Source organism: Lepisma saccharinum, chromosome 17, assembly GCF_977018435.1.
Source record: "Lepisma saccharinum chromosome 17, izLepSacc3.1, whole genome shotgun sequence".
NCBI classification, from domain to species: Eukaryota; Metazoa; Arthropoda; class Insecta; order Zygentoma; family Lepismatidae; genus Lepisma; species Lepisma saccharinum.
Window position 1 is genome coordinate 33,294,964 of NC_139245.1, and position 27,840 is coordinate 33,322,803.

General features: G+C 37.1%; 1 protein-coding gene across 4 annotated transcripts in view; it reads right to left on the reverse strand.

Moving 5' to 3' along the window:
- Positions 1-8,106: 8,106 nt before the first annotated feature.
- Positions 8,107-27,840, reverse strand: part of LOC146001672 (uncharacterized) — a 713,225-nt gene continuing 693,491 nt past the window's right edge. For all 4 annotated transcript variants that reach the window (XM_083139297.1, XM_083139295.1, XM_083139296.1 and 1 more), the window contains one exon: positions 8,107-15,996. In XM_083139297.1, coding sequence (XP_082995423.1) covers positions 15,771-15,996 — 226 coding nt within the window. In that variant the 3' untranslated portion in view covers positions 8,107-15,770. The remainder of the gene's footprint in view (positions 15,997-27,840) is intronic.

The following is a 27,840-nucleotide window of genomic DNA, read 5'->3' on the forward strand; positions in this document are numbered from 1 at the left end:
AACAAAAATGACAAATTCTTTGAAAAATAGATTTGCAGTTGTAAATCACATAACGTTTCTATTTATTTTTATGTAATAAACGTAGTGTTTGAATCATTCTGATTGCACCATGTTCATTTCTTCATACAATTACGTTAGATTTTGCACTGCAAACTGACATGTTATCATCTTGTTGATATGTTTGTTTCATTTATACATAGAATCAAAGTTCGAGTTTCATGTAAATATTATACTTAGGCTTATTTGGATTCTTCGTATTTTTGTTAGTATTTAGCAGTCAAATGAAATAAGAAATATATATTTTATCGATTTACCTAGTAACCTGGCTAGTCCTAAGGGAATACATGGGATCGTTTCTACCTTGCTTATATTTTCACGTGATTACGTACAATGAACACTTTTTGTTTTGTTTAAATGTAAGGGAACGATGGATTTAGCTCCTACCACCAGTCCTAATGGATTTGTAAATGCATCGCTCCAGTTGCTGCTTTGAAATTTCAGGGAAACCTTTTTCCGTGTGAACAAAATTATAATCGTTATGTAATTGGTCAAACAAGGCACGGTGAAGATAAATGACTGGATTCAGAATGAACTGCACTGAACAAACACTGCAAGACAAAATTAATCGCTGTTGTCATTCCGAAAGCTAGAAAAAAAACGTTTCTTTTTCAAAATTAAAACACTTGTCATTCTAGTGTGCAAACAGGAAACTAGAAATTCCGTTCTTCCTTGTTGACATCTTTCTTTTCTCGACTTCATTTATTTCTTTCCAAAAAGACTATTTCTACAACCCCCACACGTACAATTTCGAAGAGAAACCTAATGGATGTTTCTTCACTTCAGAAAGAGTTGAAAAATGGTGAGCGTTTACAGCGAGAGGAAAAAAAGAACATCTACAATGAGCCCCATTCGACGATGCACTCTCGTTCTTGCATTTCCCCCAACATCCAGAGTTTGGGAGGGAGGAAATTGAGACGTTTCTGTTCCATTATTTCTCGTTCGGCGTCAATTTACCACAGAAACTGAGCCTTGCTGCTGTCGACGGCGCCATGCATCATTTAGCCACGAAAAAGAAGGACCATACAGTGTAGCCAGGTCAGATTGAATTCTACGTCTTTTCCTTCTGTAGAGGTCAGCAGAATCGCATTTATCTTGGCGCTAAGGATTATACTGGACATTCGTAGCCTTCAACTTCATGTTTCGAATGGTAGCGTCAGAAATTGTTACATCATTCCTCAACTTAAAAGAAAAGGCGAAAACTTTCCTCTAGTTACCTGAACTCGCACACAAAAAGTTATATTTAAAAAAAAAAATCTTTTATTTACCTTTGCTCTGTATGAATTAAATATTCCCTATAATTTTCAGAGAAAATATGACTTACCGATTAAGAAATTTTCAAAAAATTTCAAATTTCATAAATTTTTGTGCGCTCAGAGAGAAAATATAGACTACAGGTTAAAATAATTTTTCAGTTTGTGTCGCCCATCTGTGACAACTTTTTCAAAATTACTTCCAGTTATGAAAAATCACTCGGATATTTAAATTATGGAAAAATTAAAAGTATAGAATTTCTTTCAGAAATGGACATAACTAAGATTTACGGGGGTTAATTGGTATAAATTTGATTTTGTAGTGTATTAATATTAGTAATAACAATAATAGCATACTTAAGACGGTAATTTAGTATAATTATTGTTTAATGGTACGTCAGATTGGTGAATATCTTACACAAAATTTTCTATTTCTCATTTTCGATTTCAAACCAGTAAAACAACTTTTACCCACGCCAATAATAAAAAATAAAATTTGAAGGTTGGGGAGGAGTTTTAGTGGAGAAATTTACGCTACGTTACATAAGAATCTAGTTTTTTGAAATTTGTAAAACTCTGTTATAGGACAGTTTATTCTTTGGAGAAAAGTGGTAGAAAATTCAAATACCAACATCCGACCATGGTTTTTATATTTTAAAGTAAACATTGTGATCTGACAGATTTCTTGGGTTATTTCGATGGAATACTATTTAAGTAAGTGATAGATTCACCAACCTTCAATCGAAAACCCTGGGCCTCTTCCTTCGGGACTCTTATTTAATTTCATGTAATTATCATTCATTCTCGTAGTTGAGATTAACCCAGAGAAGCAGAAAATGCAATGTAAAAATAAGGCTACACTAATCATTTTCTGGTTTCATTGCGGGTTGTAAGGGATGGCCCCGGAAGAAACCCAGATGTCAACTTCACTTCCACGTAGTACACCCTTGACTGCATTTTCCAGACTAACGAGTCTCTAGTATCTGGACTCGCAGCAAGTATAATCCTGTGTGGGGTTTGTTTTTGTACTGTCCATTCCTCTTTGTTTCATCAATTTCATGCTATCATCATCATTCATCTTCGTCTTCGCGATTAGACAAAAGCTCAAGAAAAACGAAGTAAAAACAATCCAAACCAGAATAAACCCAACAACATCTAATTTCATTGACAAAACTTTCAATTTCAGATTTCATATTCGGATCATTCCATGCCAAATCAACCTTAACATCTTAGAAATTGATAATTTTTGGTACTATGGTAGTACCAGTAAAGTTGACGAAAACTGCCAAATTTCAGATATTTTCCGCTCTTAGTTTTTGAGTTATTGACTTTCAAAAAAACAAAAATTCCAAAATTTGATGACATTTTGAAATCTTTAAACAGCTGTAGATCAAGAAGTATTTGACCTAGAGAGCTAAAATTTGTGTCATTCTCTTCTGCTTTTAATGAGATTTAATTTGAAATGCAACATCAGAGTGGTATTTGAATTTTGTAATTTCTAAAAACTTGAAAAGAAGTTTTTTTTGGAAATCTCAAAAACACCATTTTTAATTTTTTTAAAATAAATATATAATTTGAAGACATCAATTGACTATTTGTGTGCAAAATTTCATAATGGGATGGAAATGGGTTCCTATGGAAATTAAATTTTTGTATTGTAATGTGTGCGAAATTTGCTAAATTTGTTTACTTCCATGTTATAACCACAACTATATGCTGAGTAGTTGATGTTAAAGTCTTCATATTAGTCTATTTTATATTTTTTGGACTACAAATAACATTAAAATACCTAAATTTATCACTTTTAATATCAGGTAGCAAATTTAAAAATGTACGAGGGCAAGTCATTAAATAACAGGAATCTTATTCTAAACTTCATGGAGATTTATGCACAACGAAAATTTGTATTTCGGCACTCAAAAAGATTCATTAGCAACACGCCATAAAGTTGTCGTGACGATCGAGTAGTATGCGCCTGCGCAGTAGCTCGTACAGCATGGCCGCTCCACTGTTGACTTGCACCGTAGAATAGCAACGAAGTGTTATTCGTTTTTTGCGGCCAGAGGTAGTGAAACCTTCTGAAATCTACAGCAGAATGAAGGTTCAGTATGGAAACATTTGCTTAATTCAGACGAGAGTGTCTGAATGGGTGGAAAGATTTTTAAAGACGAAACGTCAGTGATAAGCACCGGACTGGGAGCAACGGAAGCAGTGAAACAGCAGATCGACCAGTGAATCCGTTAATTTAGTACACTCTCCCCTGACTTAAACAATAGTCTTCGTACTGAACCTTCATGCTGCTGTACATTTCAGCACAGGCGTGCGCAGACCCTCTATTAGGGGCGAAGGAAGCCTTGATGAAAGTTCATTTGGAAAACGAACAACCTCATTTTATCTCACTGTTTTATTGTATTGATGTGTATGGAAAAGGAGCGTATATAGTGTGTGTCCGGAACCACTGAAAATCACCGTATTAGAAGAATACAAACTTCTATGGCACCAATGTTCTTTAACCCCCTCCTTTATTCTCCCTAATTTACATATGAACATGGTTTCATACAGCAGACTCAAAACAACTGCACATAATTTGTTATAATTTCGAACAGTGATGGCCATTAGTGGGCGGTTGCTTCCTCACATTTTGCCCCTAATCTACAGCCTCTTAATGCTAACCCTTGTCTACAAAGAAAAAGTAAACAGTTCCTTGCCCCCTCCCCACTTTTGTTACCCAATCGCTGCTACCGATTTCTAATGTATGGGCAATTTATCTTGCAAACACATAGGTTAAAAAAAACTAACGAAAAAACTGTATGCGAGTGTTAATAGCAAGAAATTTGCTACAGAACGAAGTTGGATAGTTCAATTACATAGGAAATAATGCACCTTTCATAGTTGCTGGGAACTTTTGTCGGCTTGAAAATACTTAATAATGTAAAGAGCATAATATCGTTTAATAACGGTGATAAGATTCCTCTGCACTAAATTCATAAGCAAGAGTATTAGAGGGGACAACTGCCCCCTCTTGCCCTTTCGTGCGCACGCCTATGGATTTCAGAAGGTTTCACTACCTCTGGCCGCAAAAAACGAATAACACTTCGTTGCTATTCTACGGTGCAAGTCAACAGTGGAGCGGCCATGCTGTACGAGCTACTGCGCAGGCGCATACTACTCGATCGTCACGACAACTTTATGGCGTGTTGCTAATGAATCTTTTTGAGTGCCGAAATGCAAATTTTCGTTGCGCATAAATCTCCATGAAGTTTAGAATAAGATTCCTGTTATTTAATGACTTGCCCTCGTACATTTTTCAATTTGCTTACCTGATATTAAAAGTGCTAAATTTAGGTATTTTAATGTTATTTGTAGTCCAAAAATTATAAAATAGACTAATATGAAGACTTCAACAACTTCAACACTTAGCATATAGTTGTGGTTATAACATGGAAGTCAACAAATTTAGAAAATTTCGCACATATTACAATACAAAAATTTAATTTCTATAGGAACCCATTTCCATCCCATTATGAAATTTTGCACACAAATAGTCAATTGATGTCTTCAAATCATATATTTTTTTAAAAAAAAATTAAAAATGGTGTTTTTGAGATTTTCAAAAAACTTCTTTTCAAGTTTTTTAGAAATTACAAAATTCAAATACCACTCTAATGTTGCATTTCAAATTGAATATCAATAAAAGCAGAAGAGTATGACACCAATTTTAGCTCTCTAGGTCAAATACTTCTTGATCTACAGCTGTTTAAAGATTTCAAAATGTCTTCGGGGTGTAAAGGGTGCTCTTTCCACATAGTGCACCCAATAGTCAACCTCACTTCCCCGTAGTACACCCTGGACTGCAGACTAACGAGGCTCTGGCGACTGGCCCCATGGCCAGTATAATTTTGTTTGTGTTGTCCTGTGTTTTGTCCTTATTTGTGCTGAGGGCTTCTTTACAGCCTCAGCTTTTAACGAAAGTCAGAAGATTTTAATATTTTATACTTCATGCTTTTAGTTATGCAACGTTAGAGTTGTTGTTTGTAACGATAAGCGGCTGGACCCCGAATAATGTGACGGGTGCAAAATAGCCTTAGTGCTGACGCACCCAAAATTTTAAATTCAAATTCAAATTCAAAATGTCTTCAAATTTTGGGATTTTTGCTTTTTTGAAAGTCACAAACTCAAGAACTAAAAGCGGAAAAAATTTGAAATTTGGCAGTTTTTGTCCTCTTGATAGGTACAATGTAAAATTAAAAAATCTAAATAATCTGAACCCTTAAGGTTGAAAAATAATTATTATCGGTTGATTTGACATGGAATGCGCCATTCCTTATAATTTGGTACAAGAGGCCGGTTTTACTTATGCGTTCTAATCACATGAGAGAATTTGGCAAGGGAAACGAATCCTTTTAACTGGATACAAAAAGTTTCACTGCTAACATTTCAAAACAAATAAATATTTTCCTCTTACTACACAGAATTTCCCTCATGAAAAATAGCTAGCTTTAAACTGGAGTGGGCGAAACTGGATTTCCCATCTCGCCTAAAATGGTGGATGTCTGTCGAATTTGATTATCTTATGATGAAAATCAATTAGGCGAAACGGGAAACTACCCTTTATACGTACAGTTACTCTGACAATTTCGACACAGAAGCCAGCATGCAGTACATAGTAAAAGCAGAAATATCTGTAGATCCACAAAAAATCAAACAAGAACTTGAAAATAATTTGAAAGAGTTTATAAAAGAGGGTACATCGTTAAGACATTGCATAAGAGAAATAGTGTTTAAACGGACATCCACAGTCACACACATATTTACTTAATAGTTATCAATAGGCCGTGTATATAATATAGTTAATCAAACAAACTGTATACACTTAGCAAGCCGTGAAAAATTACAAGCTTTCTATTTTCTTTTTCAAAAATATTAATGAAGTGGAATGGTGAAACAATAAAATACGAAGGCATTGTTATGAATTATTGAGATGCAGCTTCCTCTGTATATTCGAAATTAAACCTTCTAATCGAATTATTTGCAACAATTTCTGCATTGTTGCATTGATTATCTTCACTTTAACTCTAAATGTATGTAATTGACAACAATATTATGTAAATTATTTTCCGACACCACCATACAATAGTGTCGTACAATTTAACAAACTTCTCGCATATTAAACGCAGTGGCATATCCATGAATTTTATTTATATAGGATGATTATGTCTTTTATTCTTTTGTTAATAATATCAACATTTTGCTATGTGTACGTGGGGAAACATTTTTTGGTCTGAAAAGCAGTGAGAGCGCTGTAAGATCCTGTCCTTTTTCTTAACCAGACATTGGGATATGGCTGAAAAATTTCCATTTATAAGTTGCTTTTAAACATTTTGGGTAGGCATTGTGCATTTCGTCTCCCTTGAATCACCACTGACGATTTATTTAGCGTTTAAAAGTATTGAGGCAGATTGTGTAGCTGGTAGTAGAAGGAGGGTCATAACCCCCATTTTGAAGAAATAAAAAAAAGAAAAACGAATGCAAGAAAGAAAGCAAAATATTGAACTGACTTAATAAGGCAAATCTACAATAATAGCTTTTTTTTTAAAAAAAAAGCATAAACCCCCTTAAAAAATTCTGGACATGCCACGGGTAGTCATCTAAAAAAGTGATCATAACTAGCCGGTTTTAGCCGTAGGAAAAGTAGCCATATCTATTACGAAACATCATACTTAAGTTCAAGCCAAGGCAGTCTACAAAACACAATCCATAAAAGATAAAAAGAACAGTTGAAAAACATGTTCTGATTGAATGGGATTCTGATTCAGGGCTACCAAGTTAATGCCACCCGTGTTCATGAACTGTAATTTACGAGTTTTTCCGCGGGCCTCCAGCAGATGGCTCTCGAATCAAACTCAAGCCAAAAATCGATAGGAAGGAGTCCATACCATGAACGTAGGGAACACGACGGTAAGGAAACGCATTTTCTAATGCGTCGCTTCCGTTTTGTTATTAAATGTTATTCTTTCAAGTATGCGCAAGAATACACGATAGACACAACATTACTCGCTCCTGAAGGTGTGATTTCAATTTATTATGAACTATTCGGGTAAAAGGCATGTTGCGTATAAGATTACCTCATTATAATTCAGGCTGTTCTTGAAATTAACGTCATTTATGTGTACATACGTAACCAGGATCATGAAGACCAGAGGACGAAACAAGGGAGCTGAACTTGGTTTAAGGTCGCTTCATGATCTGATAGGTCAACTGGGACTGGACCTCCAGTTTCAAATTACTGTGCAATGTGCCTCCATCGCGAATCAAACCGGGATCCCTTCATTACGTAAGAGGAACCGTCCGTGATCTTCCTTAAAGGTAACGACCAGCATTCCTCTACAGTGACTCAGTTGTAACAATAAGTGCTGGATTCGAACCTTCGACCTCCTGACTCTCTTCCCGATAAATCTACTCGCGACAGAACTCGTGGATTCAAGTAAAATGGAAACCATTGAATTATGCTTCTGTTCGAAATGAACTCGGCGTGCCTAGATTACAGAGGGTCCGAAACAGACCCTGCAGTGAAAAAGAGGATCCCGAACCAAAGAAATGTGCCCCATCGGCAAATACAACACGAGAACACTTGAAAACAGGTACTTGTCTGAAGTTTCTGCAAAGCACTTATAATTATTAACATACATTACTGTGACTTAAATTAAATTATATGTGTGAAGTATATTTTAGGTTGACATTCATTTTTCATGGGGGTTGTGCTCCCCTTTTGCACTTCCTCCAGACATCTATGTGAAATGTGAAATGTAGACGAATTCTGATCACAGGAATGTATTAGACAAGGCCACTGTTGAAAATTTAGCATTTTTAAAGATGGATCTGGACTTTTGCCCTTCCACTCAACTCTTAAAATCACGAACTTCTTCTCAGCTACGCGAGGGAAGTTCCAGTTTTGGTTTCCTAGGTTCATTTTTTAAAAAGATTTGGTAAAAGTAAAAGCAGAGAAATTTATAATTTGACGTTTCATATTTAACCGAAAAGATTTGTATAAAGTATCAAATTGTAATCGGCTGAGAAAACGCGATGAAACGCCGCTTTTGTCTATGATAATGGCCAGGACACGAAATCAGGTTCATGAAACTGTAAACCTAGCTTGTTGAAATTGGCTTTTTATATTAATCCGGTCTGGTAACATTGGAATTGTCGATTTTACGACACGTTCAACATTTTTTTTTAACAAACTGTCGTTTCATTGTTTTGTCAGTCCAGTACATGTTCATACACACTGGGACATGCATTTTACAAGGTTAGATATGATTGATGTACTTTCCTGACCATACGCCACCCAAGAACACTGATCGCGCAATGCACTACCAATCACCGATAACCGGTTTGACAAGTTGGAGGGCTAAATCAGAGAGCAATATAGCTTAACCGTTAATTGAGGGCCAATACATAAGCTTTCCTGTAGCAGCTGGTCGACAGATATGGCGATTAAGTCCATATATCATAACAGGAATGTAATGTACATCTGGGACATTTAATATTGCAGCCCTCGAGAGAAAGGGGGAAGGATTCATTTCCAATCAATCCGTAAATTCGCGTACGCATGGAAAAAAATCCCATAGGATAAATAAAATGGACGAGTAAATTTGTACTTCAAATGATGGCTTCTTCGGAAAGCTTGTCAGTTCCAATTGTTGAGTGTGCATTGTTTCTGATTGTTTACCTTATCGATTGCATACGGTTTGCAACACTATCTCTTTGCGCGATTGTTACATTATGATTTAACATCATGGATGAATTAAGGAGGGGGGGGGGCGGTGTGACAGTCCCCGAGAGTCCAACACTAACAAAATATGTGCAATAATTACTTCACTACTAGTAAATAGCTATCACTCTCAGCCACTATCTTTATTGGCTAAAATTAAACACCGTTCTCGAAACATCTAAAAAGTCGTAGAGGGTTCGGACCCCCGGATTAGTGTTGCCCACGGGACGAGACGGGACAGGCTTTTAAAAATTCGAGACGAGACGAGATTGACCATGTGCCATAAGACAAACGAATATTTTCGAGACGAGACAGCATTTCCACGAGACTCCACGAGACGAGACAGGCCAAAGTCTCGTCTCGTGGGCAACACTACCCCGGATCCTGTTAATTACTTACACCTACGCCTATCTACGTTAATTAGATCAACTCATAGGTGGCTGCCCTTATAAACTGATTGAAAATGTGAAAATGCCGAATGAGAGTAATCTAAAGATTGGTAGTTACGTCAATAATATGAACAGAAACAAGGAACGACAGCAATGTGGCAATAGGATAACGCACATAAATTATTTCAAATATGATGAAGATCTAAACCAAGTAAACCACATTACACAAAACCGTAACAAAATTTTGTACTTAACTTCTGCCAGTTCCGTACTGCAAACCCTGTTAGATTTAAGTACAAGGGAATACAATACATCAGTTCAGCCTTGTGAATCACGTCAACCCACTAAGCATGACGTCATTTGTATGTAGCGTGCTGCCATCTACACCAGAAGTACAAAATGCGATCTGAAGCCGAAGGCAAAACATAGAGGTGTTTATAGAAGTTTTTTTGTGATTAAAAGAAACGTAATTTTTAAATATCAAATGATATAAGTGGTGTTCACTCTGTTGTTTTGCAAGATGGCGTAGTGATTATGTTTGCTCCTTGTGGTTAGAATTTCACTTTTAAAGTGTAGGTCCAGTCGTAGCTACTTAGTTTGTTTGTGCATTAAGTAAACCCAAGCCTTGAAATTCTTTGTAATGTTGCATGACGGGCGATAACGATAATGATATGATAATATCTGTAGAAAGACAAAAGTAAGACTAATGGCCATGGTAGCGATTCGAAACCAGAACCTGAATCTTGCAAATGCCAACATGTACACAAATGTGAAGTAGTGATAAAATAATTTTCACTGTTGGACCTGATTTTTGTTTAATATGGAATTGCAAAGAATATGAACATACTAAACTGAAGGTCACAAGCAAGGTGCGGCTCATACTGCATTGAATAAGAAGAAATTACATTCTCTCTTCTATTTTGTTAACACTTTTATTCTGTTTTCTGGTACCATATAAATATAACACGCTCAAGGAAAAGAACTCTATTCAAAATCTGATTGATTGTATAATGTGTTTAGCATCAAGTTTCATTAGTTTATTTGACTTGGCAGCGACGAAATGAGGAAGCAACTTCTAATTTTGCCCTCCAAATACCCTTCAAGTAATTAACTCCAAAAACCCTCGATTTATCCTGTGACATAGAGCAGGATAAAAATAATATCCTCCATCCTTTGCCATCGCATACATCTGCAAATTGCATGTCTTAAAGAGATTGCATTACACGAGCACTCTTTTGTCATCAATTGCAGAAGCTGTGAGCTTTTGTGCACCCTTCCAGACAAAATCAACAAGCAGCTAAACTTTCAAAAAAAAAAAATACTCAAAAAAATGATGAAACACGCATGAGACCTCGCGGACATTATTCTTCGACATCAAAGAGCATTTTGTAGAGTTCAGTACGAAATTCTATCACGAGGAAAGGATAGGATTTATTTACATTATAAACACTATTGCTTCAGTTTATTCTTCAGGCTTAGGATTTTATGTCGTGCATGCAAGCGATTACTTTAGCTCATACAGCTTAGAGGCTCTTGGGTAAAAATGGGATAGACCTACAGCTCGACCAATATGTGGCGCTGCTGTTGCGTGGCTCACAGGCACAAGAGAAGGGGAAGCGAGAATTGAAAACAAATGACTTCACTTTAGTTCGCGAGTTTGCTGGGAGCATTCTTGTCTGTACAGTGGGATCCATGAGTACTACCGTGCAAATTGCCCATCACCATGTTCGTGCACACTTTATTTGACCCAATATGAGCTTCAACAATTTAAAGAAAACTCAAAACAAGCTGTTGACAACTTCTGCACCTGCATACATTAAAATACATTGCTCAAAAACACACAGGATGTAAGATGAAAAAAGAAAGAAAATAGCCATCGACAATTTGCCGAGCAATATTAGTGGATCCCAAACAATGTTGTCGACCATCTTGACTGACGTTTTTCGTCATTCTACTTCTGTAAATGCTGAGATTGGACCTTAACGATACTATCGTTCCATTTTTACTCTCGTGAACAGATAAGCGAGAGAAGGTTGTGTCAACAGCAAGAATAAAACTAGTAAGAAAGCATTTACCCCATAATGGATGATATTCAGTGAACAATTTCACCCATAATTCATTGCTTCATATTTCAGGCAAACATATCAGATCCTGCATTGAAAACATGTGCGTATTGTCTTTACCAAAGTGATTCAAGGTATGATTAACGTGATCATAGGAGGAATTTACACTTTTTACATGTTTTGAAGCGCTACAGAAACCCGTGAAAAGTGTGCAAAGTGGTGAAATGCAAATTTGCTCTCTGTATGAAGGCTTTCATGAGCTATCCTTAACACACGCGAATCTGTTTGTAGGATTTTTTCCTGCAGAATAGACTGCGGGATGACAAGTTGAATGTCATCCATTCCTATAGATTTTCAATTCGGAATTTAAGTACTTAAATAATTAGTTGCAGTTATGAAAAACTTTAAAATAAATCTCAGAATGAGATGCCAACAATAAAGTACAGAATTATCAATGCGTAAGTTCAAATTGAAAGTTTGGAAGCAAAACTATATAACTAGTAAAATTTACAAAGAACTCGTCATTTAAAAAATAAATCGTAGGTTGAAAACATGATAACCTCATGGAACAAAATATCGTTCTAGCCACACCGGAAGCTGCATCTTCCACATTGAAAGCATAAACATCTATTACATATGATAGTTTCTAGTATAAAAACACATAATCAAATTAGATTTCGCATATAAAAACTATGCAAGACAAAGTATAAATACCTGTCATAACATTGGTAACTCCTCTCTTAATACATATTTACAAACAAAGTTGTGTTATAACAGGCAACAAAACTTGCAAATCCTGAGTTTTTCTTCATCTTGGCATTTCATAAATGTCTCTTCACAGTTCACTTAATAACAAAAACAGCAAGGTATTTACTATTATAGTATAATAGATTTTAGTTTTATCTTAACACGATATGAAACAATATGTATAATTATAAACAAAATATGTTGTGAAAGGTAAACAAATATTATAATAATTAAAATAACATTTAGAAGCAAGTGTCTTGAAGAATTATACATTTCTTTGTTATCACTTCAACGTCCACGAATTGTTTATTATTAAGAAAAACATATAATGCTAAATGTGCAACTATATAAACATTAATAACTACTTTTACTACAGAAGCTATAATGATTAATCACATTGTTTCAGACGAGCGTTTTGACTCTTGTACTTTTATGTACAACTCCTTATTTCCATCCCTTCCCCAATTTTAAACATTGTATAAATAATGCATAATAATATCGCCTAACCTATGAAATAAAATATTGTATATCTATGCACTGTCGACATCAAAAGTATGAATTGACATTCTAGGAGAATCATGTAGCTTTGGTTAAATACAATGTATGAGAAAAAAATAAGATTATGGTACTACAAGAAAATATCTACCTTGCTATAATACGTATAACAACACTCACCACATTATTATTATTGTTATTTTTTTTGGACATAACATATTCTGTTCCCTTTGTTATTACAAAAGAAGATTTGTTAATGCTAAATATATTGATGAAAATATAAGTCTCTAAATTCTAACTAAAGGGATATTTATCACGTATTGTCAATATATGTATAAACCCACTACTGGCTATTTGCAAAGTATTTTAGAGGATTTAAGAAAAGAATAGAACACCAACTTAGAAAAAACATTATTTTTATCAGAATAAGGTGAAATTCCAGACACTTTAGTGAAAGCAAGAACATCAGAAAGAAATATTTGCTTCTTTTAAGTTTAACACTACAAACTTTGTGTCAAAGCTACATTAATGGTGACGAATTAACTCTCGCTCTCTTACGTAGAAGAGCAGTTTTTTTCTTTGCAATGAAGTACTGAATGCATTATCAGTTGTTTGCTACAGAATCAATCAGCAATTTTTCGTGTGATAATTTTGCAAAATGCATTCACAATGGAGAAGTAATAATTCAAATTGCTATCTTTGCATTTGCTAACTCAAAATGCTTAATTTAATGCTTAGGTATAACAATATTTTGCAATTTACACTGTCTTTGGCACAAAGTTAACTAATGCTATTACAAAATACTCTGTTTTAAAGAGCTGACAGCCTTATTTTAGGAAATTCTGTAGAAAAAACTGGTACAGCACCACAAGTAAATGTTTGACACTTAAAAGATATAATTGAAATATAGTTTGAATTTTATTTTAAATATAGAAAACTATAATCTGTGTTCATTTGCTTACAAAGCATTGTGCAAGATAGGCAGGAATATTCAACGTCAACAGCATACAGTGCGTTTTAGTGCATTGAATATATTCATTTAATGCAGTGAGGACTAAACGTAAGAGAAAGAAAAATATTTGAATATCAGTTGGTCCCAAGAATACGGAATCAGACAGACTGGCGATAGCACAGGATTAATACAGTTACTTATTGTAAAATATTTACAATAGTAAGGAGAAAGCTTGAAAAGGCGAAATTGCAATTTATGAGATATCTCTCTCACTTTGTCACATATTATTTTGTTATTTTTCGTTAACTTTTACGCATTTGCATGTTTTCATTTCCTCTTGAGGGGGATTAAATAACCAACCAAAGTTACCTTTTATCTCTCTTGTTTGTCACAAATTAACGAACTGAATACATATTAGAATAATGGTAATATCAGTCTTTACCCCCTTAATTGTTTTTTTTGCATATATATCAACGAACTTCTATAATGTTTTACTTTTAACTATTTGCCAAGATATTCTCTTCTGTATAATGAAACATATGCTTTCCTTATATCATATCCTAATGCACTAAGTAATACCAAATCGCCAACCATCAACACTAATAACCCAAGTTTATCTGCCATCATTTCAATTATGCAATCATTTCAATTTTCCAAAGGATGCAAATCTTGTAAATTACACTTTGCCACTTTGACGTTAGTGTTTTATTCCAAGCATCAAATCTCCATGTTTTCATAAAAATCGTAAAGACTAGAATTTAATGTTTAACCAAATGAATAAGTTAAACTTTCCGTCCTTATATATAAAAAAATTATACTTATAATCTATTTTAGTGGTTGGTACTTGTATTTCAGTTATTTTCTTACCAACACATTGGATGGTGTACATGTAATTTGGACGCTCTTGCATATGGAAGGTACTATGGCAAAATACGTACTAATTTGTAACAATGAAATTAAATTTTCTGAGGTTCTCTTAAATAGCTGTTATGTATGCTATGATTATATAAGTGTTTTACCTGGCAGCATTTTACCTATTTATTTGTACTTATTTATATCTTCGACGAAGGATAGTTGCTAACTTCACATCTATGTTATTATTGAGAAATCTGGTAATCAGTTCATTATCACAGAGTTTCTTTCAAACTCTTCCCCAATTCTTGCTACAAAGTTTTGGAAATAAGGTATTTATTATGATTTTGATTCTCATGTGGGCATAATTTTTAAAGGGGTACTAAAGTTATTTCATTAACTTCAAAAATGGCGGTTTTAGTGTTTGAGATGTTTCATATGGTCATTTACGCATCTGATATCGTCATGTGTGAGAGGGACTGTGAGCATGTGAAAATGATTGGATTTTTCTGATCCTCTTTTGACAAACGTGTCTTCGTTATGCACATTTCAGCTTTGACCTTCCGAAGAGACTGTTTAGAAAGGTTTTGTATTCGAAAAACCTTCAAAATTATATTGCATTAACGGTTTCTGGACACTATATAATTCTGACTTCGATTATGAGACGAATGTTCTACCTTACATTTAATCTTTGTTGAAGCTATATCGTGAGTTGATCATAGAGAGATTGTCTTGTATGGCAAGTTACTTCAGGACACATTTCTACAACTACCCACACACTGTGAATCTATGTGTAATCAATACCTCATCTTCTATTAAGCAATGCTACAGCAGTTATTCACATACCGATCCGATACTGTTGTAGGAGCTGCAAGACTGCGACCAGTGTTACCTTAACAGACATTCAGCAAAATATCTGCGAAGGCTTACTGTTGCAAATCCAAAAACATTTCAATTTTGCACTGTCCTAGGAGTAACCGGTTCTTGAAAGAGCACTTTCTGCGGTGGCTTCATAGATTTGTCCTTCTTCTTCATGGCCCCGAGAAGCAACTTCTCAGGTTTTTGTGCAGATGCCTGGCTTGGTGATGATTCTGTAGACACGGACGATCCAAAAGAGCACACTAACGCAGTCAGGTCGGTCAAGCTAGTCAGCAGCTCCCACACTTTGCGCCGTCCATGCTCGGGCTTTCCTCAGGCATACTCTGTGTCCGTAGACAAGCTCCTGTCCCCTAGCGAGTACGCCCTTTCGTAGTATTGGTCGTCCTCCTCTTCCCTGTGGTTGCTCGAGTAGCCGTCAGGTGTAGCCAGTTCGTCCGAGTATGTCCCTCTCGAATGAGCGTACGCTATGCTCTTCTGGTAGCTGAACAGCTGACGCTCGAGGCTGTAGTTCTCAGCTTGGAGCGCAGTGATCTCCCGCCTGCAATCATAAAACGCAGCATTAGTTGCGAGAACAAAAGCAATTCAAGTACAGTCGCCAGCAAAAGTGTGGTGCGAGTTCTGGAAATTTCGGTTATACAGGGTGGGCCATATTGATGGGTCACATTTCAAATGCTTATGTGGAGCATGTAGGAAGTAACATGTATTACCAAATATATGGAAAACACTGCCAAAGGACGGGAGTTTTGCACTGTGTTCAGTGTTTGAAGATTACATCCCTGAGATGGACACCACCTCGACGAGAACATTCTTTGGCTCTAACAGTCATGTTCAGCATAGTTTTGCGCAGGGTTTCGGCTAGGATGGCTGCTATCTCCCTTCGGATGTTGCCCTTCAGTTCATTGATGGTAGTGGGCCTTGTGGTGTACACCTTGTCCTTTAGGTAACCCCACAGGAAGTAGTCCGGTGGAGTTAGATCCGGGGATCTGGATGGCCAATGGACATCACCGAAACTTCAAATGAGCCATCCCGGGAAGTGTCGTCGAAGGATTGTCATTGATACTACTGCTGTATGACTAGTGGCACCATCCTGCTGAAGCCACATGCCCCTTAGGCCAAGCCGTATCATTTCTGGTATGAAGACTATTTGTAGCATCATGTTGTACCGCTCAGAGGTGACTGTGTCATTCTGTTCATATTAACAAATGTTCTCGTCAAGGTGGTGTCCATCTCAGGGATGTAATCTTCAAACACTGAACACAGTGCAAAACTCCCGTCCTTTGGCAATGTTTTCCATATATTTGGTAATAAATGTTGCTTCCTACATGCTCCACATATGCCTTTGAAATGTGTCCCATCAATATGGCCCACCCTGTACTATCCTGACCAGTAGGCAATCAACAACACAAGCGAATTCTCGAATTGCATATGATAAAGGATACGCTGAATTTACTTCACAGCCAAAATGGTCCACAATTTTTTCTTCTTCCAGAAACGAGTACAGTGGGATCCATGAGTATTACCGTGCAAATTGTCCATCACCATGTTCGTGCACTTTATTTGACCCAATAAGAGCTTCAACAATTAAAATGAAACTCAAAACAAGCTGTTAAAAACTTCTGCACCAGCATACATTAAAATCCATCGCTTAAAAACACACAGGATGTGAGAAAAAATCATTGAAAATGGTCATGGATAATTTGCACGGTTATACTCATGGATCCCACTGAATACCATGCAAATGCTGCTTGAATTTGAAATTCTAACTTGCTTGTGTCGAACTTTCAATATTTATTTTATCTCTGTTCTTTTACGCCCCTGTCGTGCAGTTCGATGCACAGGTTTTGCTCGTCAAATTGTCCATGACTTTTTCACTGCTTAAAACAAAGATTGATTTGGTTTATTTTTACTTCGCTTTTCTGCTACTTTTAGCTAATCGCGAAGATGATGATTGATGATATTGACGAAAGGACACTCACAAAGAATACAAAGGTCCAGGCAGGGATTCGATCCCGGGACCCCTGGCATCGTAGCGCGCTGTGCTAACCACCACGGAGGTCGGCCTTAAAACAAAGAGAATAAACATGTTGATGGACAATTTGCTTGGTAATACTTATACATTCCCTTTCTATCTCTAACGTCTTATATTTTCAAATAATTTCAACATATTTTACTGCGAAAGATATGACTGATGTCACAGGCATTAATATTTAGAAAGAAAACCCGTTATTTAAACCAGGTGCCTGCAGTCTCGTATCACTCCTTGATTTCGTTTTGAAGCCAGTAGGCGGAGCTTAAGTTTGTCGGAGTAAGATGGCCGCATCTACTTCAACCAATGACTTCCCAGACAGAAGAACATCGCATCGGCTGCTGCAAGCGCACGCGGGTTGGAAGGAGCATGGAAGTAGGCTCCAAGATAGAAACGCAAACTTAAGGTTTACTATACACTTAAATACTACAAAATAAACTATAACTAGCTTTATTTGCATATCGAATATTATTCCTTCAGGTTTTCTGTCGCTTCTGTTAGTACAGCCGTGTGTTGAGCAGGCACCATTGCTTCCTAAATATTATTCAAATGTACACAAAATTACATGCTTTCTTACGGAGTCTTCGATTGTTTTCGTCTGACTTCTCCGGTTCTGTCACGTGACCAGACTTCAGAAAAATCGCGCGATGCTTGCTCCTCTCCCTTCTTAGCTTCATGATTTAAACCACAGACATCCAGTTACAAAAACGTTGGCCTTTTAACATGGGTTAACTTGAAGTAAAGAAATGCCTTGTATCACACCGGGCTACGTGCGGGAAAAGATGCGCGACTTAAAACAAAACCACATCGTTTCTAGTCTGCTAATTAGAAGTATGTGATTTAAACAAGTTTGACCCACGCTACATAACCTTTTACTGATATCAAGGGGCTCCGGGTTCTATGCACGGTGGAGTCAGATAGTGCTTCGGATCTTAGTTTAAACTGTAAGTCCAGCCCCGATTAGCTATACTGTGCATAAAGTGGACTTAAAACACCAACTCAATCAACAGGTGTCTAGTAGAAATGTATAAATACATACGCGAATTCTGATGATAGTTTTTCATCTCCCCCGGCCATAGGGCTTAATGGAAAGAGTGCATATTGTAGGAATAAATCCATAGTTAATGTTTTTGTATGCATTCTAGTTATTACCACAACCTGACCAAGCTCAGTGCTGCTTATCTGATTACTACAGCATGCTTTGAGTAAACCCCAATAAAAGATACAAAAAAATTAAATGCAGCATACTGAATTTCCCTTAAAGCGGTAGACTTCAGATTGTTTGAATGTAGCTACGAGGAATTATGAAAGGACCCAAGATCAAGCTCCATCTCTGTCAGATCATCAGCGTTACCAAGGAAACCACAGAAAGATCAACATTTCGCGAAATACAATTAAAAGATACGAACCCTCGATCCTTCCCGAGCCTTACAGGGAAATTGAACCGAGATTGGTGTCGTTGGGATTTAATTGCAAAGTGGGTTTTAAACCCCGCCGAAGAAAGAAGCAGTTAACGTCATGTAGATTGTCATTTCAACAAGGGCTTTATTGTTTCTGCGATTGCCAATCTGATGATGTTTATCTGGCATGAAACAACAAAGAAAAGAATCAGATTTCTGAACCTTTGTTCACTACAAATTCAATTACACAAGCCAATTAGAAGAAACTATTCGATAATGTGGCAACTTATTTTTCCAAAAAAAATGTTCAAGGTGTGCAAAGAAATCTACAATCGCATAAAGGATGGGTTTAGTTTTTTCGAAATTATTCGCTGCTGTCTAAATTTAATGCACATGTAAATTATTTTCACAATTTGGCACAAATACGTACAGTCAGCCGCAATAAAACTTGAAAACCTAGATCCTGAAATACTCACTTCCTGTAATGTGTTATGTTACTGAAGTTCGCTCATTGCTGTAGAGTTAGGCAACACGTATAACACATAATTATTGCTTGTGACTGTACATGTAATGAAACGAAAATCCAGGCAAACTTTTAACTTCATTGTACAGTCAAGAGTTTTACGATAACTGCAGTAAGATAACTTATAAGGAACTGATATACATGTACACTGCCTTTTAAGTGCTGAAACGTGAATCTCCTCCTGTTGTCCCTAAAGACAGGTTATATTGATTGAAACTGATTTCAAAATCGCTTGAAGAAATGGAATTATATTTAAACCATGCAATGGATATCACCGCAAAGGTTCATCTTGCATTCTCTATTGTCGACAAGAATGGTAGAATAACAGATTCATTGTCTATTGTCAAGATTAGAAATAAACAGAGAGTGCATAACGAACAGAACACAGATGAATAAACTGAAACTCTACTTTCATTTTGTATGATTTTGCGTCGGTTTTCTGCCACTTTTAGTTAATCGCGAAGATGGTGATAAGATGAAATCAATAGCAAACGCACATGGACAGGACGTTAACACGAGCGCTACAGAGGTTTATACTGGCGTGGTTCCAGACGCCAGAGCCTCGTTAGTCTTCAACAATGCAGTCCAGGACGTACTACGTGGAAGAGAGGTTGATTGCACCTCAAAATCTATTTTCAACATACCGTCTTGACTGGAAAACTGAGAAATATCACGTAAAAAACTTAAAGAACTTGTTTTTTGAACAGAAGCGCCATGGAAGCGGTTTTATGGTCCTTGATACAGGCCATCAAGTCCCAAATCTGCCACCGCGCTTGGAATTACCCGACGTTCAATAGTCGTTCTGGGAACTCTAATAATCGATTGAAGCTGAAATGAGTCGCATCCTGCCGAGTCAATATGAATTCCCACGGGACTCCCAAAGCTCCTTTCTGCTCCTAAAAGGTAATAATGGCACAGAGACCCATTAACGCGAGTCACTTAAGGGTGTTATGCAATGGGGAAGTTAATCCAGAAGTCGATGTAGACATTATGGTGAAGAAGCTGGCCCGTACCTACATTAAAATTAAAGATTTAGTCCCAATTCAAAGTCAGTAGAATATTGAAATCATCTGGAAGATTGTTAATCGGACTATATGTTCCCACAGTCCCTCACAATCTGCCTGGCCACGTTTTTGAAGAGGAAAACTCGGTCCTCAAAGACATACCGTATAGAGCAGGGCCCACCGCAAGTCTACGGAGTTAACTCCCCTTCCCCTCCCGCAAAGTCTAATCTTGGAACATGTGCGCCTCCAGAATTTTTTTGTAGAAGAGGTTAGGTCAGTGGTATTCAATCTGTGAGGCATGCCTCCCTGGGGAGGCGCCAACGTTTTGCAGGGGAGGCGCGAGAACTTCCGAAAAAATATTTCTGTTTTCTGATAGTTTAAAATGTGTTAATAAAAAAATATCAATATCTTATGGATTTTTGTAACTGTAGTATTATATGGGTGTGAAACTTGGTCCCTTACATTGAAACAGGAACATAAATTGAGAGTATTTGAAAATAAGATCCTTAGGAAAATATTTGGACCTAAAAGGTATGAGGAGACAGGTGAGTGGAGAAGGTTACATAATTTAGAACTACATAATTTGTATTCATATCCAGAGGGAAATGATGTGAACGAGTTAGAAGCCAACATTGAAACAAACAATGGAAGAAATGAAATCTTGGTTTGACAGTAACAAATTACTATTGAATGAACAGAAAACAAATTACGTGCTATTTCACACTAAACAAAACAATAAAATTAAAGATGTACTAAAGAATAGCCATCTTACAGTAATATTAGTAACATTTTTAGGAGTTACTATAAATGAAAATCTAAATTGGTCAAACCACGTAAAAATACTTGTTAAAAAACTGAATTCCAAAATATTTGCACTGAGGTTATTAAAACAAACATTTCAAACAAATTCACTAATTCAGGTATATTATACATTGTTTCATTCACTAATAAATTATGCAATAGAATTTTGGGGGAACTCACCGGCAAGTTTAGAATCATTTAGAAAACAAAAGCAAGCCATTAGGATTATAGCAGGTATAAAGCCTAGGGAATCGTGCAAAACGTTGTTTAAGAAATTTAAAATATTAACCCTCCCTTCTCTGTACATATATGAAATGTCATTATATGCGAGAAAAAATATTGCGCAGCGAAGTTCAATGGAACACACATATAACACCCGAAATAAACAGCTCTTAAAGTCTTACTTCACCAGGCTAACATTAGTTCAAGAGGGACCCCAACAGATGGCAATTAAAATATTCAACCATTTACCAAATGATTTAAAAGCAGAAAGTATGACAAGTTTCAAAAATAAATTAAATAAACTATTAGTTAATAAGGAATATTATAGCGTTAGTGAATATCTAGATTGTAAATTATAGAAATTTTATAATTATATATTTTTTTATATGAACTGTACTGAACACTCCAAATACCAATATATATGGTTTACATGGAGTAATAAAATTGAAAAATTGATATTATTAGAATAATTAAATCAAGAAGACTTAGGTGAGCAGGCCATGTGGCACGAATGGGAGAGGAAAGAGGAGTTTACAGGATTCTTGTTGGGAAACCTGATGGTAAGAGACCTGTAGGAAGACCAAGACGAAGATGGAGGGACAACGTTGAGATGGACCTAAAGGAAATCGGTATGGATGGAATAGAGTATATAGATCTTGCTCAAGATAGGGACAGATGGAAGGCCTGTGTTGCTGCAGCCATGAACCTTCGGGTTTAAGAAGGCTAGAGAGTTAGTTAGTTAGTTGTTTGTGCTTCGGTGTTATCTACCTTCCGCGTCGTGTTTTTCAACTGAGACAGGAACTGCACTCGAACCTTGTCGAAGAAAACTTTCCCAATGCTGAAAACTTCTTTGATAGTGTCTTTGTACAGAAATTGGCATACCATTTTGATATTTTCCACAAATCGAATGTTCTGAATGTATCCCTACAAGGGAACCCTGCACCTATCAGACAAGATGTCAGGCTTCAAAGAAAGCTTCTGCTTTGTAAGAGAAAGATTAAACATGAAAGCATTGCTGATTGCTTTCGTAATAAAAAGGACTACAATTAAATGAAGAAATCTAAACATTGCTGTATGCCTATATCCAGCTTTTTTTCACTGTCTGCATTTATTCTTATTGTCTCGTGAGTAGAGCTCAGATTTTTAGGTTCTAAAAAGTATGCTTTTAGGTTTCTAAAATAGGCTCTTAAAATCCTAAAATAGGTTCGAAGAACCTTAAAATAGGTTCTAAAAATCTTAAGTTAGGCTCGAAAAATCCTGAAGTAGGTTCAAAAAAAGTTAAAGTAGTTCAATATTCCTGAGAAATGCTGATTAGGTATAGTCACCGGCAATGAAAATGGGACACCTATATCCTGAAATATGCATTATGAAGCATAACGTTATGTGTGTTGCCTAACCCTACAGCGATGGCAGAACTTACCATTGGAAATTTGCTATTAAAATCCATTCTTCGACGTATAGTTAGGAAAGAATATTTTTTTCATGTTATCCAGTCGAACTCCACAATTTTGTCTGAGGATCATCTCATATGTTGAAAATAATCTTTCAACAAAAACATAGTCAGTGTGCAAACTTCAATGCTGAAAAGTTAGTTTGCAAGGCGTGAAGGCCACAAAACACCTAAGTGACGCGAAAGTGAGCAAGACCACGCAGATCAGACCACTTTGGATTGTACAGGTAACAGTGGCACCAGACATTTTGCTTTGTTTAGAGTTTTGAATAATCACCATGGACTTGGAGGAAGGGAAATCGACAGAGAGTACGTTTCAAACACGTTCGTCATTGAATATTTTGTGACCAAACAAAGCAAATGCCTCCGAGTGACACAAAAATCCTGTAAAACCTTTACAAACATATGAAAATCTAAAAAAAGGCTTGATCTAGGCACATAAACCTAAAATAGGTTCTAACAAGCAAAATAGGTTTTCTGAGGCACTATAAAACTTCATCATTGTTGCTTTTTTAAATCAAACGTTGACATAACTTATTATTTCTTACATACCTGTAAAGGAAAAAAATAGGTTAAAACATAAAATCCGAGATCTACTCATGAGTAGTATGGCTTAATGAAGTGACACCAGCCCATAAACATAAAAAAATATGCATTACCTGTATTAATTACACACATTATATTTTCATTACTTGTATGTGTCCAAACAGAAATAAACGCATGAAGAGAAATTGTGTTGATCTTTCAAGGTTACACACACCACATGTATTCTTCCGTTACCATTCAGAGGAGGCGCGTGCAGATTCTAGCAGCGGAGGGGAGCCACGACTGCTAAGAATTTGAGAACCGCTGGAATTACGTCACCGAAAAAACTTGAAAAGGAGGATAACTGATTAATTGTTTGGTTTATTTTACATTGCATTTCTGCCACTTTTGGCTAATCGCGAAGATGAGGATGAGTGATGATATGATGAAATTCATGAAGGGGCACACACAAAGAACATCCATGAATTTATACTCCATACAGTTAGTGTACTATTTTGTTATTAACTTTTACACAACTCGTTCCAGAAAAAGATTTAAAAGCTAGGGGACATTTTAGTTATAAAGTTATGTTGTGTGACGTTTCACATAAAACTCTAATTTTTGAAATTCTGAAAATCTTAGAACTATGTATTGTTCGGATTTAATGGTGGAATATGAAAACATTAACTGGTTCCTGTATTTTGCGTAATATTTTTTTCAATCTAACGCACTTCTTACATTGGCTATTCTTTCCGATTTTTTAACTGAACTTTATATCTGTGAACTATAAAAATAATAAGATTTTTCCTTTTTTGTAACTTGAAATAAACTATGTCAATAGCTAGGGGGTTGAGGTTAACGGATTGGTTCCAACCCTCCCCCCCGCCCGCATTCCGACGCGGAGACTTGTCACACTACTATAGTGGATGGGCTTCTGTTCCTAAACTGGTTGTGTGTATTTTGACACGGGAAACGTAATAGAAAAGAAAAGGAAAATTACAAGAACACAGAAAAGTAAAGTCTCGACGATAAACCAAGCAAGCTAGTAAACCCCTCCCGCGTCATGTACTTCATAGATTTCACTACGTAGGATACTGATGTGTGGAAACCCTGCGAAAGGTGGGGGAAAACACATTGTATTGGTTCCTACAGGGGTATGGAGGATCTGCATTGGAAAGTGGGGAATTCAAACGTTAAGGGTGTACAACAAAACTCCAATTGAAGTTGCCTATTGTCTGTTCTGTGTAAGAACGAAGTCAATGTAAACAGAAACACGTGGCTTCTAAGAAATCCTATTGGTTGTTCAAATGGCAGCCGTGCAGGAATGTTGTGCGTAGAAATATGTGTATGTGATAAAGTCATACAATTCAACGTGGCCGCTATATTTAAGCTGTGGAGCCTTATATTACAAGCTGCACAGCTACGACCAATATATTCATGGACAAAATAATACCAAAACTACACATTTGAAGGTTTATTCCGGTACCGCTCCCACCACTCGGTGCTCTGTCGTTTGCTGGAAAACCTTGACAACCATGCCGTGAACGCTTCCACCCAACAAGAAGAGCGCTGGAGATAGCACGTGCTCTTCTCTCAACCAACCAGAGCTTGCCGTTCCCTTTGAGAGGGGAATTTGAAAACTAAAACAGCGAAGGGGAGGAAGACAACCGTTGCATAAGTAGAAAGTATTGTGGATGACGAGAGGGGAATAATTTAGCCTGTAAGGGCTTGAAGAGCGAACTCTTGAACTCGGCGAACTCTTGAAACTCGGCGAACTCTTGTAACAATAGAATTAGTCGCCATGGATAAACCTTCTGGCCTATGCCTACCTAGGGACCTTGATTTTTTGTGCCCCTCCCCAAAAAGGGAGGCGTAATTTTCTTTACTTTACAGAGTTATTTGTGATTCTAAACTAGTATTTTAGCTTGTAGGTCACATGGCCTGTGGCTGTTCGTCACAATCTCATACATTGGAAACAATTTTTGAGGAACTTGTTTTCCATTACTTCTCGCGCGAAAAATACCGATGTTACGGCTCCAACGTGTCAGTAGATGTGCACTCCATCTCCCGTCAAAACGCTGCCACTTTGCTCGGTGATGCAAAACGTCCCGACAGATAGTGTTAAACATCTAGTTACACGTTGTCTCGTGAAGCTGTAGGAATTATTCCATGTACAACGCGCACCATATGTTTTCTGATACAAAATTTTGGGAAACGTGCACGCTACACATGCGTAAATATAGTGCATTTTATTTATGAGCCTAAAACACAACACATGTAGTATTTCTATTAAGCGCAAAATAAATTGAAATTAGTGAAAAGGGAACAATTCGAATTCCTTATCAAATTAGTGTAATTTCGCGATTTCGAATGCATGAGAAATGTGTCGAGAACACATTTGTGACAATTACTTTTGTCACCAGTCTTTTTTGTAGTTTATGTGAGTGTATTTTAGAATTTCGTAAATACTGTAACAACTTTCTGTAGCCAGTTGTGCTTTTTGGCTTTTCTTGGATTTTCGGTTCTAGACGGCGAGGGTAGGAAAACAATACCGAGTTGTGGAATTTTTGACATTCAGGGTGACTTTTACTTGTCCAGCAATAGGAAGAACGTCCAAGTTGCCGACCGAGGGGTAGTTCTGTCGCAACACGTGTGAGGACTGCTCTGTTTTTTCTTCGCCCTCAAACCCCCCAAGTGGACAACGAGCCTGGAAGAAGGACCACCGTCCAGCATTTTTTCTAAGCTAACGAACTGCGAGGCGGTTGATTTTTGAAGTTTCAAGTTTTCCTTCAATACCCCTGGACTCCAGAGGACCGACACAGTTTAGCGCCATAACCAGACCGAACACCATCTCCGCGTCACTTTGCGCGAGATACGGAATTTTGCTTTGTTTTAACCTTTCGACCGCGTCGTGTTAATTGTCGTGAGTGTGTGATCACAGTGACAGTGCCAGGAATTGAGGCCGTGTTAATTACGTGTTTCACGTGCTCCAGTTGTGTTTTCCCTTTTTTTGTAAGGAGGGACATTGAATAAATATGGGCGGCTGAAAGCTACGAGAGGGACGGGACCTTCGGGTTTCCGATTACTGCTGCCATGAAGCCAAGAGAAGAAGCCACGACGCCTGCTTAAGTATACGACGCCTTAAGTCAAGAGAACCGCACCACGACGCTTGCATAACGGCGTCTGAGATGAAAGCCACGCCGCAGCGACAACTCGCATTGCCAACCCAGGTGAGAGACGACAGTACCACATCGGTGAGACGGATGTTACGCCGAGAAGAGGAGAAGAGATAGAGAAAAGAGAGAGATGAAACGACGTCAGCCCTTAGACGACCCGACGCCCTGCGTATCCCCGAACGGCCATTGAAGCCACGATCGGATGCAACGCCCCGAGCAGACAGATGGAAGCGAGGTGCTTTTTCCGCCCATCTTCGTCGCCGCGATGGAAAAAGGGAAGAAAAATTAATGTTACGTCTAAGTCGTCTAAGTCGATGAGACAGTTTTCGCCCGCCAGGAGGACAGACTGGCATAGCCACGAGTGTCGTCGGGACGCCGCAACGAGGACCGTTGACATCAGCGAGGACCACGCCGCCAATGACTCGGTATAGTATCCTCCAGTTATCTCTTTATGTGTGAGAGCGAACATTTGTCCACCTACGTCGCCACTGTTTCGTCATAAGACAAAGCGAGATGAAATCGAACAATGTTGCCTGCAATTACTAATTATTTTGGCCAATCAAATCAAAAGTACTATAAATCTTCAAAATTTATTTCGCTCACCCTTCGAAATTCTATAAATGTAAAAGACCTACGATTTGTTATTCTTTTTCCTATTCTCGCGCCGAGTATTTAAATGATTAATTATAGGTTTGTTTTAACTTTTTACCGTGCTCTTTGATATATATATATATATATATATATATATATATATATATATAGGTATCAGAAAAGCTAGGTACTAATTAGTATAGCCGACTTAATCACTTTTAATATATCCTAGTTTATATTACAGTCGTTTGTATTATCAGCACTCGTGTACTTGTAATCAAGTTAATTTCCTCTTGTCACTCATTTAGTGTATGCTTATTCTTTTTGCATAGTAGTGCCTCAACAGGTGTAATGTCAATTATTATTTACTTTTGGTAACTATGACGCCTAGCTAATCGCGTCTCATACGTGACAGAGCGCTGGCCGCGCGTATTTACATTGAAAGCAAGCCTAAGGGGCTAATAGAAATCTCAAATGTTCGAAGGTACACGGGAGATAAACCAAAGAGAGGGTTAGATATTTTATCATGTAATGGTATATTATGTTCACCCCTGCAGCGTGTGTGTGTGAGTGCATGATTGAATGAGAGTGAGGGGATATGTAAAGGGTTATATTATCATTGTTGTGTTTATTTTTGCCGAATACACGTATATATTCGTTATCC